The sequence below is a fragment of the Marmota monax genome, unplaced genomic scaffold (assembly GCF_021218885.2).
Source record: "Marmota monax isolate L192 unplaced genomic scaffold, Marmota_monax_Labrador192_F-V1.1 WCK01_AAM20220418_F8-fsc00001, whole genome shotgun sequence".
Lineage (NCBI taxonomy): Eukaryota > Metazoa > Chordata > Mammalia > Rodentia > Sciuridae > Marmota > Marmota monax.
In genome coordinates this window covers 57,982,942-57,997,219 of record NW_026693777.1, presented here as the reverse complement: position 1 = coordinate 57,997,219, position 14,278 = coordinate 57,982,942, and the positions used below count along the sequence as shown (strand labels likewise).

The 14,278-nt window shown below is 41.4% G+C and overlaps 1 protein-coding gene across 2 annotated transcripts in view; it reads right to left on the bottom strand.

Moving 5' to 3' along the window:
* Positions 1 to 14,278, bottom strand: part of Cgnl1 (cingulin like 1) — a 169,910-nt gene that overhangs the window by 113,511 nt on the left and 42,121 nt on the right. For both annotated transcript variants that reach the window (XM_046460784.2, XM_046460785.2), the window contains exons 2-3: positions 1,519 to 3,123; positions 621 to 715 (exon numbers count right to left, since the gene is read on the bottom strand). In XM_046460784.2, the coding sequence (XP_046316740.1) occupies positions 621 to 715; positions 1,519 to 3,108 (1,685 nt within the window). In that variant the 5' untranslated portion in view covers positions 3,109 to 3,123. The remainder of the gene's footprint in view (positions 1 to 620; positions 716 to 1,518; positions 3,124 to 14,278) is intronic.

The window sequence follows — 14,278 nt, the reverse complement described above, 5'->3', positions numbered from 1 at the left end:
GTGGTTGACTTTCAGTTGCCTCAGACTTTTATAAAACTATTTCTTTCCTCCTCTTTGTATCATGTGATGAGGGAACTGAAATAGAAACTTCCAAATTCCTTGCTGAGAATTACAGTACAGCTAGTATCTGAGTAAAGACTGAAAACCAGATTCTTCCAACTCAATCTCCAAGTTGAGTACAGAAAGCACTGCTTTTAAATGACTCATGTGCTTCAAAACTAATGGAAGCAGGGGCTCCTGGCCAATGTTAACTCTGGGGAGAGATGAAGGTTTTATTTGTAACTTCTAATAAGGGACAATTGGGGACTACCGTGTGCGTGGAAGAAGTCAAGGTGCTGGCAGACTCAACTCAAAACTGAACACTGGACCTTCTCCTATCCTTGAATAAAGGATCATTTAAAAAATATGTTCTTCCCTGCACTCCCCTATCCAGGACCCTACAAATTTAAGCTTTCCACACAAGCTTGAATGCCAATATGAAAACTCCTGCCATTGAGAATTAACCCTCAAATGACAAGCACAGACTAGGAAGGGAGGATAAGATACAAAGCTTCAAAAAAAGAAAATGAAGAGCCCAGTCAGAAACAATAATACTTTGGTCTTTAAGAGAAATCACTAACCCTTCTTTGAGGTAATTATAAAGTATCTGCTTGGCGGTCTCCTCGTTGGTTTGTTGAGTGAGCTCCTGCTGGCCCTTCAGGAGATCTGGTGTGGCCTAGAACACAACATCTGTTATTAGACCATGAGGATGATATTTCCAGGAAGATGCCCACACCCTCAAGCAGTGGCTTCCAAACACATTCCTACTTCCCAAAAACAAATCCTCAGGTAAGCTTCCTCATTATAGTCAGTTCCAAGGCTGATTAGCTCTGTAACCTTGGGCAAGTTTACTTAGCTCTTCCTCCCTCCAATTTTCTCACCTGTAAATTAGGGTAAATAATACCTACCTTCATAAGGCTGGTGCAGTCCTATAATATATTCAAATAGTGCTTGGCACTTACCAACTTTATTATCAATATCATTATATTTTGTGGTTACTTACCAAAACACTAAATGTACCACTTAGATTCCATCACTTTGCAATTATAAATTAGGATTAACTTTATTTCTCTGACTAGAAATTAACCTAGTCACTCAACTTCATGAAATAAAAACATACCTAGACAAACCTAAACACTGACTCTGTGGAAACTAATTTTGCATATTTCCAGATTTTTATACAAAGAAACTGATCCTCTCTATAGTGTTTGACAAGTTACTTTGCAGAAAGACCACAATGGGAATCTAATAGTGCTCAAAATATCCTAGAAAAAAAAAAAAAACTATGCAGTTGTCAGTAGGACATAATCTAATCCTAAGAAAATCAGATGTGCAATTATTGATTCAAGATTATAGATAGGAATATATATGTGTATTTTTCACACACACACACACACACACACACACACACCCTTAGAGCCTCCTGTAGCCTGAGTTCATCATTTTAGAAGAAAAACACAGGACTCACACCAGTGTTACCTGAGTGTTTGAGCTGGAAGAAAACGTCTTCACAGAAATTTTCTTGGCACCAGAATCGGGTGAGGTTGGCACCACCCGGTTCTGTAACATCAAGGTAGCAGTGGCTGTTTTTATTTCTTCTTCCTTTTTACTCTGTGCGGGAAGGGAGGACACAGGAATCACCATGCTTTCCGGACTTCCTTTGTTTTCAGCCACTTTCCCATCTTTGTTCTGCTGAGGCCTGGGGAGGGCGCTCTGAGCGCCCCGAGTGGCTCCCTGCAGTTTGGCAAAGGTGCGGCCCACACTTTGCTTCCCTCGGTGTTCTTGAGACGCCGGCCTCTGCGGGCACACCTGGGAGGGACGGAGGAGGTGTTCGCTAGACTTGCCCAAGTTCCTACTAAATTCGGTTAGGTACTCCGAGTTCCCCTGAAGACCAAAAGGAAAGGCACTATCCACGCTGCGGGATCTTTTCCTGTCATCTGGGTTGATTCTGTTTCGTTTTCCAGATCTTCCTCTTCTCTGAAGCCCAGGTTTTTGATCAAACTTTTCAATTAACTGATCCACACCAGGAATTGATCCCGTATCAATATCCCGCCCAGTTCCTGGCAAGAAGGGGATGTACCTTCTGTTTTCATGACGATTGACGTTGTCAGCATGGATGGCACATTCCTGATCATCAAGTAAAAATCTGTACAAGGAGGTGGCTGAAGTGGGAGTCGTGGATGACGAGGACGACCTCCGTGACCGACCTCCATCCAGGACCGGTCCCGCTGAATCTTGTCGACGGAAGGGAAGAACATCTGGCCTGGTTTTCTTGGTTTCGGGGTGGGCATGTGGGCTGTGGGCAGCTAGGGACCTCTCACTAGGGGAAACAGCCTCCTCTCCCACCCTCTCCTTGGTGCAGCTCTGAACATTCACGCACACTGAGGTCTGCTTTTTGGGGTCTTCAATGACCACAGAGCTGCACAGACGAATGGCTGTCACATTGGATTCCAAGGGAGGGCTGGAAGGCTGGGAACTGCCAGGTTTGGGAAAGTAAGTCCAAGCCTTCTTATTATTGGTACCTTCTTCTGTTAAATTTTTTAGCCAATTACTTTCAGGAGGTTGGTGATTTGGTAAGTTCAGCTCATTCTTTTCAGGGTCATAGGGCTGCAGAAGCTCCGGATGCCTCTGAAAGTTCAGCACGTGGGATGGCTTCATGGGCCCATCTTTGTGTTCTAGAACTCCATTCTTGCCCTCATGGAAAGGGGGCTGTTTCAGGTTTCTTACTGGGCTGGGTTGGGCATATGGGTTTTCTGGGAGCTGTAATTCTTCTCCGCTGTTCTCCTTTAGCACAGACCCATTGCTAGAATGGGGGGGCAGGTGATTTATCAGTGGAGGTGGAAATGATGGCCCATTTTCAGGAAAGGATGTGCCAGCAAGACACCTCTCTGTGTTGTTCAGAACTATGTAGGGATGGCCGTCGATTCCCTGGACCCTAATACTGACCCCATAGGAGCCTGCCTTGGAGTGCTGGGAATTTCTTGACTTTTTGGTCTCATCACTTGCAAGCCGTAGGTGGACGCCATATTCCTGCTGCACATGTTGGTATTCACCGAAATACAGCTCCATGCTTCACTGTCCCAGCTACCGGGGCAAGATGGGGTAAAAAGAGGACATTAAGTGAGAATTACATCTGTTTAAATGAAGGTTGGACTAATCATGAGGGAGAAACTTCAAAGTTCAAAGGAAAACAAGACACTTCACAACCAAAGCATGAGTGGCTGCCCTCCCCTGACCCTGACCTGTTCAAACAGGCCTTTCTGGATGCCCTTGAGCCCACATGATCTGAGGCTTGTCAACACTGGGCCTGGCAGAGGGCAGTCACAGGTGTAATGACCTAATGCCTCTGGCATAACTTCACTCTCCTGTTTCTGGCTTAGAGGCTATTCTGGTTGCTTTTTTCCCCCCTCAGTTGGTTTTCTCACACTTTATGCTATTTATTTTTAACCAAGAAGGTGTTCCAGCATTTGCCAACAAGGTATTTTTCCATGAAAGTGCGTAAATGCTAAGGAGTTCTGATGCTCCGTAATTTTCTTTCTTTTTTCTTTTTTTACATTGTTAATTTTCCTCTCACTTTTAAACATTTTTTATGCACAATCCCACTTTAAAATCTTCAAAACTATTTGAATGTACTATTTAAAACATTTTTACCCAAAGCAGTCAGTTATTTGTGAAACTATCAGTAAATGATTTGAAAGTTTTCTCAAGCTGTTCTTTTTCTTCCCAAAACAGTTCAAGAAGCATATCAATCTGAAAACCGTTATTTTTTTTTTTAAATGACAATTCAGGGCTTTGAATTTTGTGATGGATGCCAAAAATCATTGCCTTCACTTTCCGGAGTGTGACCACCCTTGTCAGATGCCTGCCGACAGTTCACCAAGCAGGACGCACACCCCGCCCATGCTCAGAGGTGTTCCCAGCAGAAACTCACTTCTCTGAAAAACCATAGCAGCAAAGAATAATAATGGGGATAATAGCTGTCTCATTTGTCACTTGTAGGGCTCTTTTGAGTTTTCTTTCTAATTTGGAGTCAATCTGATAGATGACTGTCTTCCTCTAGTCTATCCACATTTTGAAGTTTATTATACAGAGCTTTGTAAAAGATAAATAATTTCACTTCCCCTGTATTTTTCATTATCTAATATTATTTGTGCTTTCTTCTATTTGATTACACTGATATGTATTTTTTTAAATTGTTCCTCTAAAGAATTACTTATATTTATCAAACATTTCTGTTAGTTTTCTAATTTATCGAGCTCTAGTTTGATTTTTATTGCAGTAGCCCTGCCCCCCTTATTTAAAAACCTCAGCAAATGCCAAAAACTGTGAAAAGTATTGAACCCTATATATATAGGTATTGTTCCTATACATACACACCTATGATAAAGCTTAATTTATAAATTAGGCACATTAAGAGGTCAACAGAAACATAGAATAATTATACTACAATAAGTTATGTGCATATGGTCTCTCAAAATATCTTTTACCTTTTCACAATATCTTTTACCTTTTCACTTAAAGAAAGCACTTTGTAGCTTCTCTTTGCCATATCCAAAGCACCAGCATCACTATTTTTTCACTTTGGGATCATTATCAAATAAAATAAGGGTTACACACACACAAGCACTGGAATACCACAACAGACAGTGTGATAACCTAGATGGTTTCTAAGTGAGTACTGGATGGGTAGCATATACAGCATGGACACACTGCACAAAGGGATGATTCACACCTTAGGCAGGATGATGTGAAAATTTGTCATGCTACTCAAAACCAGCATGTGAATTTAAAACTTGAGAGTTATTTCTGGAATTTTAATATTTACAGAACAAAGTTCATTGCAAGTAACTGAAACCATAGCTAAGGAGGGACTATAGTATTTCCTTCTGCTTTCTTCCATTTTATTTTGTTGTTCTATTTCTAACTTCTTGACATGAATACTTAATTTGTTTATTTTTGTTCTTTAATCACAATGTATAATTGTCACTTAGGAATTACTGGGGCTACTATTAACAAAGAGACCCCAAATAGCAGCCTAAGACGTCAAAAATTTTCCCCCAGATGTAGGAAGTTCAGGACTGGTATGGACTGCAAGGTTTCATGGAGAATACTTCTTATCTTTCCACTCCTCTACCTCTGGCAAGTACTAGACAACAAGGTAGCTGATCCAGTATCACATACGCCAAACACTTCAAAGCAAGATTGTGCCGTCAAACATCTTTTTAAGTTTTCCTGGAAGCCCACCTACCAATAATCTCTTTTTTTTTTTTTAAGAGAGAGGAGAGAGGAGAGAGGAGAGAGGAGAGAGAGAGAGAGAGAGAGAGAGAGAATTTTTTTTTAATATTTATATATTTTAGTTTTTGGCGGACACAACATCTTTGTTTGTATGTGGTGCTGAGGATCGAACCCGGACCGCACGCATGCCAGGTGAGCGCTACCGCTTGAGCCACATCCCCAGCCCCCCAATAATCTCTTAAATCTTTTTTGGTGAGAACTTAATCAAATGGCCACCTGCAGCAGGAGGTGGTGTGGAAAACAGGGTCTTGTAGCTGGTCATTGACACTCTGAACATTAGTAAAATGAGAGAGGAATGGACATAGGGAAGGCAGGCAATAGTTTCTACCATAGTAATGTTTCTATGGCTATGTTCTAGATAGTTTCCATTTGTGGTTTTAATTCCTTCTTTGACCCAAGAATTGATTTTAAGAAAGTTTTTTTTGTTTTGTTTTGTTTTAATATCCAATATTTCATTGTGTTGTTTACAGGGTCTTTATTTCTTGATGGTATTAAGTTCTACTTGAATTGTAGTCAAAAAATAAAGCCTCTTATTATTTATTTCCTCTTAAAGTTGAGATTTCTTTTGTGGGCAAATATGTAGTAGATAATATTTGTTAAAGCTTTATGGAGGGCTGGGGATGTGGCTCAAGCGGTAGCGCGCTCGCCTGGCATGCGTGCGGCCCGGGTTCGATCCTCAGCACCACATACAAACAAAGATGTTGTGTCTGCTGAAAACTAAAAAATAAATATTAAAAGAATTCATTCTCTCTCTCTCTCTCTCTCTCTAAAAAAAAAAAAAACTTCATGGATGCCAGGTGTAGCCTGTACTTTAAGGTATGGCATTCAAAAATATACCCACTAGTGCAAACTTAACACTAATTAGTTCAGCAATAGCATACCCTTATTTTTGTATGACTCGTTATGGGACTTTCTGGATACATTCAGTCTCCAATTATTAGCATGATGCTGTTGGTTTTTGCTCAGTGATTATTTTTTAAATGTAATATTAGATATCTCTCAATATGCCAATGAAGACAACTCAAAGAGTCACATTTATTGTGATGTTTATCACTGTCTCAACAACTCTATAATTATTTCATTATGCCTCCTTTCATTTTCAGTTATACTAATATTTTTAAATTTTTAATCAGAGTCAAAAAAGATGTAATGAAAACCAATATTTTCTAGCTTCCCCAATCCCAAACACATTTCCCAGGGGAAAGCAACTGGAAATTTTACTGTTTCTTCTAGTACTTACCCTCCTTGTTGCTAAATAATATTCCTAGCTGAGACTTCTCCACTTATCAGTTTTACATATGGTAGATGACACATCATAAAAATTTCTCATTCTACTAACCTCCCAACACCATCTGTTTTGTTCCACTTCTTAAGAGATACATCCTCAATGCTTTTTCCAAATTAAAGCAATTTTCAATGGCTCTTAATTGTTCTCTAATCGTTTCTCTTTCATTAACGCTGTTCTTATTTTCTGTATGAAATAGCTTTTCTTTCTCTGAAAATAACTTTTCTCAAGACATGTTTTCCTCTGCTTTCTTCAACATCATTTTCTGAGAAGATTTTCTTTTCTGGTTTGTTTTAATTATCTGTCTTTCATATTCTTAATATAACTGGTGGTTTTGGGCTGCCTGATCCTAAATGAGGGTCCAAAGCAGACTGGAGGTGCGTGTGTGTGTATTTGTGTGTGTGTGTGTGTGTGTGTGTGTGTGTAGGACATATTAGCTTGTGAGCCTCAATTAGTGGGGGGGAGGGGTAGACCTTCTATGCAGGAATCCTCAAATTTCAGTATCTAGGGACATGTTTTTCTGTAGTAGTTCAACTTTCCCTGAAAAGAATTCTCCAATACATTGCAGGGCTGTCCATGCCTGGCTGCTGGCAATGTGAGACAGGGCACAAGACAACTGGAGGTCCCCGTGGGTATCAGTCTCATCAGTCACTCACACCCCTTCACTATTATTCCAGTGTCCATCTCTCTGATGCTGGGGTAGGGGAGAGGGGCAGGGATGGACAGGTGCCCCATATCCAGGGTCTAGAGACGATTCTGGAGGTCTAACAACTCCTGTTCTCAAAGTTCTTAACTAATTCCCCAGACTGTGGCCCATCTCCCCAGTCTTCTCCAGGAGCTGATGCTCTCCATGTCTGAGACTCCCAGCAGCTCTGAAGGCAAATAACCTCACTGCCACAGCACAGGCACATTAGGTTGAAGCATCTCTCACTCTGCCAAGTCAATTATCACACCTCCATTTGCTGCCAGGCTCTCCTCCACGGCCATCTTTACCTTCTGTGTTCTTTCACTATCACTTTAGTAGGATTTTGAAAAGAAGATCAACTTTTAAACTTACCTAGCCCCCACATGGCTAACTAATATGGTAAAACTCAAGCTGGGGATGCAGCTCAGTGGCAGAGCACGTGCCAAGTATGCATAACACCCTGGGTTCAATCCCCAACACCAAAAAGAAAAAGAAAAAGGAATACATATACACATGGTAAAATATCTCAATTCCAAGGATATATACAGACTGATGAAGCAAGTACAACCTCCAAGACCGAAATGACCACTGTGTCTTGACCCCTTTCTGGAGGGCAGCATTGGCATGTTTCATTTGGGGTATTTAGAAGTCTAGAAGTATTCATATTTATTAAAGTTTATAATAACTTGGGGGGGTACTGGACCTCAAACATGCTAAGTAAGCACTCTACCACTGAACTCCACACTCAACTATAAAACTTTTTTTTAAAGAGTTTCTGCACAAATTTATCTATGAGGATGCTTTTCTCAGGTGGTATTTACTAAATAGGGTTATTTTTCTCACCAATAATCTCTTCTTGTGCTGATGCCAACTTTTCCATGAAAAGATTTCTTCTAATATTTATTAATAAAGTCTTGTCCAGGGTTTTATAGTCCTTTTCAATAGCTGCTGCTGCTGCTACTACAGTCAACACTAATTACATTTCAATCTTTGAATAAGGCCACCTTGGTTTATTACAATCTTAGCTCCCTGTTGGTAAATTAATCCTCATATTTGATTTTCTTGAAACGTCCACAATTTACATTTCCTTGACAACAAACCTCAATCTAATATTTTCAGAGAACGACATTTCTCAGCTGGGCACTGGTGTCTAAAGCAAATGCGGATTTCCTTCCCAATCACAGTGTAAACAGTGAATTAATTAACGAATTTAAAGACAGCTGTTCTCCACTTCCAGGCATGGGGCCACATTGACGATCCTAACACACACCACAGACACACTCGCTCTGCCGGGGACTGAGACCAACCAAGGGCTTACATAATTTGGCAGTAAAAGCTGATCAATTGCCAGGATGCAACATTGTGGCACTTGGCAAATAAAAGTGGTGTTTTGGAGTGGAAATAATGCTTTATGCAAAGACTGCTAAATGACGATAATTGCTTTAGTTAGCGAGATCAATGAGTGTGTTTGTAGGAACAAAGAGCTTAGCTCTTGGAAGAACTACGGATGCCAGATGGAAACACTTCCTCTCCCTGAGCCACCACATGTGATCAGTGAGCATGGAGATTAGTCAAGTAATGGCGCTGCATACATCCTTGCCTCTCCACTCTGGGTCCCAGTGGCACCTCCAAAGCCTGGATGCATATGCACCAGTCATGCCAGAAGTCCACAAGGCTCCTGAGGAAATGCAGCCAGACAACCTGAAACCTTTACATCATGGCTTGCCCTTCCATCCTAAGAACAGCAGTGTCAAGCACCCAGCTCAGTACCTGGCACTGGAGAGGGACCAGTCTGCGTATGCTTGCTTTGAGTGAACCATTCCATTTTATCATGTAAGACATTTAGGACAACAACTAAAGCTGACGTGGGAAGCTAATGAGCCTCAGTAAACTCTGGAGCTTACTTCCAGGAAATAAGTGAGCTTCAAACCAAAAAGCAATTTCCCCTGAGTGGGATCCTATGACTGTCTCATTCAGAGGGACACTGCTGCCAGTCTAACGATAATCTCAAGTAAAAACTTCTAAATGGTAGATCAAACAACCCCTTCTAAAGAACAGGTCTGTGGGACTGATGGGAAGCCATGATTTTGTGTGTGGGAATATCTGTATCAGAACCTGAACTACAAATGAAAAGTAAGAGTGAAAGATCAGGGTGTGGAAAACCTAAGCACAGCAAACCACAGACCAGTTTTGATGTATTCCCAGATGCGACAGGAAGAGCTAGCCTTACCTAAACTAGCTCCATGCTCTGTCTCTTTTGAGTGCAAATGTAGGAAATTAACCAAATTTTCACTATTTGCAAGGAAATGTCTTTGCATACAGTCAACTTTTTAGAACTCCCTGGGAAAACCATGTCACAAGGAAACTTAAGGCTTGAGAATGACAACATATATATTTGGAAAAAATATCAAAAATTTTAATACTGAGTTATACAGCTCCCCATTAAATCCACCTTGTACCAAAGGATGGTGCAAGATAGAATGAAGAGGGGTGGGAGGGAAAGGAGGGGGCAGGGGGTTAGCAAGGATGGTGGACTGTGATGGACATCATTATCCAAATTACGCATATGAAGACACGAATTGGTGTCAACATACTTTATATACAACCAGAGATACGAAAAATTGTGCTGTATATGTGTAATAAGAGTTGTAATGCATTCCACTGTCATTTATTTCTTTAAAAAATTAATGATAAATAAATAAATAAGAATAAATTTTAAAATACTGTCTTTATGAAAAAAAAAAGATAGAATGAAAGACCTGTGAGAAGGTCCTTTTACTACATTGGAGACCCTTGGAGACCTTCAAACAGTAGTCTGAAGATCAGGATCACCGGGACTAACCCAGGTGATATAGGCGCCAAGCTGGCTCTCCTCTGAGGATCCCCCATCTCCCTCTATAAGTCTGTCTGTCTCCTTTCCAGATGGGTCTCCAGCCATCCCACTTCTCTTACCCAGAAGCATATATAGATCACCATTGTATCGTGTTCATGTTCCCAAATTTAAAATCCAGTGGTTAACATCTTACGTTCCTCACAGTCTTTGAATAAAATATAAAATTCATATCAAAAAATAAAAAGCTTAAGATACGTTTCCTTCTTGACCCTTCAAATGATTTCTACAAGTTCTTCCAGCAATGCAGAGCTGAGAGCCGGAAGAGTATAGTTCTGAAGACAGCAACAGTTCTGCCCAGATCTGGGGCAGGGCAAAAAGCATTTCTAACACTGGACTCAGGTCAAATCCTGGCTGGATACACTCATCAACTTCCAAGTGTTTTCCTATCTCTAAAGGTTAGGTTAGCAATGGTGACTTCAAATGGTAATGGAGAAAATTAAATCATATAGTATATGCTAAATGAAATAATAGGAATTAGAAAACAAAACAATTCAATGTGGCATTTATGACCACAAGAAAGCTAACTTTGTTCATAAACTGTTTTTAAATACTTATGAGGCAGAGGCAAAAAGGTCACCACCATCCTGAAATAATTTATTAACTAATTAAGAAAGTAGAGGGCTAAGAATCTAAAGTACAGTGTTGTGTCCACAGTAGAGATTTAATAAATATTTGCTGGGGCTAGCGAGTGTAGCTCAATGGTAGAGCATTTGCCTAGCGCATGAGGCCCTGAGTTCAATCCCCAGGACCACAAAAAAAAACAATAAGTAAACATCTGTTGAGTGAATAAATGAACATCTTCAAATTGCCATGTGCATAGAAAAGTTCCTAACCAGCCAGGTTCAACGACGCATATCTGTAATCCCAGCTTCTCTGGAGACTGAGGCCAGAGGACCATAAGTTCAAGGTCAATCTGGGCAACTAGGTAAGACCCTACCTCAAAATAAAAAATAAAAAGAGGGCTGGGGATGTGGCTCAAGCGGTAGCGCACTCGCCTGGCATGCATGCAGCCCGGGTTCGATCCTCAGCACCACATACAAAAACAAAGATATTGTGTCCGGCAAAAAACTGAAAAATAAATATTAAAATTCTCTCTCTCTGTCTCTCTCTCTCTCTTTCTCTCTTTAAAAAAAAAATAAATAACTAATGCCCTGGATTCAATCTGTAGTACAAAAGAAAAAGAAAAAAAGAGAAAGAAAAGGTCCTAACCAGAGACAACAGATCTGTGCCATTTGTGTTATAGTTTCCTGTATGAATCCTAAACCCAAAGCATATCACAAAAATAAGCCCAAAGACTTAAACAGCATTTTCTCCCTAAGCCCAAATCTGGCTTCAGACTCCTCCTCAACAGTATACCTCTGCACTTACTGCCAATTGATCAGTGGAGACACAACACAAATTAAAACCTGCTTATCATTCCTGATATATTTACCTAAACCTACACTGAAGCCAAAATGTCCAAGAAATAAATTACTTCCAAAAACCCGATGGTGTCTTCTTGATTTCTCAGTCTTGCCCCAAGTTACACTATCGTCAAGGCTGAAACCCCACTCAGACTCCATGCACACCCAACGCTCGTGTTCACCTTACCGCCATCAACACCATCTTCCCGGGCCACCAAGAGGAAGGGAGGACTTTTGCAGGTTCCAGCAAGAGAAGCTTCTAACCTCACACTGTGCTGTCAGACCCTGTTTCTATCCCTTTTCTTTCAACACAATCTGCCTCCAGTGAAACCTTTTACCTGTGAAGACCAGCTCCCCGCCCCAGCCCCCAAGGTTCAGATTCTCCAGTAGCTTCCTGTTCTCAGGGGCATCCAGCACAGTCAACTCCATCCAGCTCAGAATGGGCCACTAGCAGTGACTTCTCTGGTCTGTAGGTCTTGTCCCAGCAACCATGTTTTAAGATTTTTCAACCAATTGAGTCTGGCATGCTCGCCGTCCCTCGTGGTGGGTGCCAGGCAGGCTGTGGCATGAGGTGCTGTCTCTATATCATCTTGTCTGATTGGATGTGACCTCAGGAAACCTGAGGGACTTTTTTTTTCTCTGCCTTAGAAATGTGTAAACTCTGGTGAGTCAGTAATGTTCTCCAAGGCTCACATCTGGGTTGACATCTGGCACAGCCCTGGGATTCAGACCCTGACCTTCTGCCTCCAAGACCCAAGCCCCTTCCTGAAGTCTTCCCAGGTTTTGCCACCCACAGTTATCTGGTATGACTATGCGTCATGGTCCCTAGAGGGCTGCAGACCAAAACACATGTCCTGCTGTGCCAATAGGCAACCCCCTGTCTGGTCAGTCTCAGTGGAAGTGTCACTCCTCAGTCACACCTTGCTCCTTGCCATATATCCAGCACCCAGAAAAGTGTCCCACATACAGTAGGCACTGAATAAATTAAGGGGTGAATGAATTAATAAGGTTCAAGGCACACAACTCTCTAAATTCCCTTTAAACACTTGAACAATGTAAAAAATAAAAACTCAAGTTTCCTTTAACAAATACCCATTCTTCAGGTATCTCCAGCCACAATACTTTTAACTGTTTAAAATATAAGAACCATGGGCTGTGGTTGTGGCTCAGTGGTAGAGCGCTTGCCTGGCATGTCCAAGGTCCTGGGTTTGATCCTCTGCACCACATATAAATAAATTAAGTAAATTAAGGTCCATTGACAACTAAAAAAAAAAAAAAATCAAAAAGAAAAAGAACCAGATCCACGACTCCATTGTCACTTTTCTTTCCACTGCCAGTTTCCAGATCTAGGTGTGCTGTGTTCCAAAAGCAGAAAATAGGACCTGGGGTTACTGAGCATCTGTTAAGGAGGTAAAGAGGCACTGTGGAATTTCAGCATCAACTGTAATGTGCCCAGTTCCCAGAACATCCTCAAAGAAGATTTCTGTCAAGCAAATTCCAAAGCTATATAGTCTCCTCTAAAATACACTGCTTTCTGTAGAACATTTCTCGGCCACTCAAAACAAGAGAACCAACCAGGGAGTCCTGTCCATCTGCAATCCTCATCAGGGAAAAGGGTGAGATAATTTGCATCATGAGCAAACTTGGCCAGATGACCACCAAATTCAGAACCATCTGGGATGTGCCCCCATAGTGCAACCTTCCCACAGTCTTCACTCACAAATCAGAAATGCAGGAGTCAGTGTTTGCACAGACCCCAGAGAGGCTATGCTATCAATGACATGCACCTGAATTTATCCTCAGAAACCTACTAAATAGTGCGGGAAGGTGGGTAGGAAAGATGATGGAATGAGATGAACATCATTACCCTAGGTACATGTATGATTGCTCGAATGGTGTGACTCCACTTCATACACAACCAGAAATGAAAAATTCTGCTCCATTTGTGTACAATGAGTTGAAGAGCTTTCTACTGTCATGTATAACTGATCAGAACCAATTTAAAAAGAAAGGAAGACCATTTATCTCCTCAAAAAAAAATAGTGCAGAATATGACTGTTTAAAAAAAAATACCGTGTAGCCACCCAATATATTAAAAACTAAATTAACATAAGCCTTCTAAAATAGAAACAGCAGATTCCTAGGTGTGTCAATGCAGTTGTTGTTCAAGATAGTTATTGTTCCCAGAATTGCTGACACCAGAGATCTTGCTCCCCAGTTCCTCCCTGGAATTCTCTTGACTGGATGGTAAGAACAGGGTGACTATCCAAACTCAGACTGCAAAGCCACCCCAAATTCTGAAGCTTGTTTGCTGTTACCCAAGTTGCTGGGGGACCGGCCACTCACTGGGCTGTTCTGAGCATCTCTGTGGTCCTCAGCCCTTCCTCCTTCCTATGGCACCACTCGTTCCACCCCAGCCTCACATCCTGCTCTTCCTCTGCCCCATGCTCCCTGGTATCTCAGTCCTACATCATTGGGGCAAATGGGCATGTATTCAGATGAAATGTGTGTAGGAGGAAGACCATGCGCTCCCCTTTCACAACAAGAATGTGTCTCCATCTTGGCCCCCAATTTCATCTTTGTTCTCTAAAAGCCAGGGAAAGATAGAAGGGCCTGTGCATAAATCACAACTGAGAGTCTTGACCAGCTACCCTTCCTAATCAAGGCCCTGGAGTTGG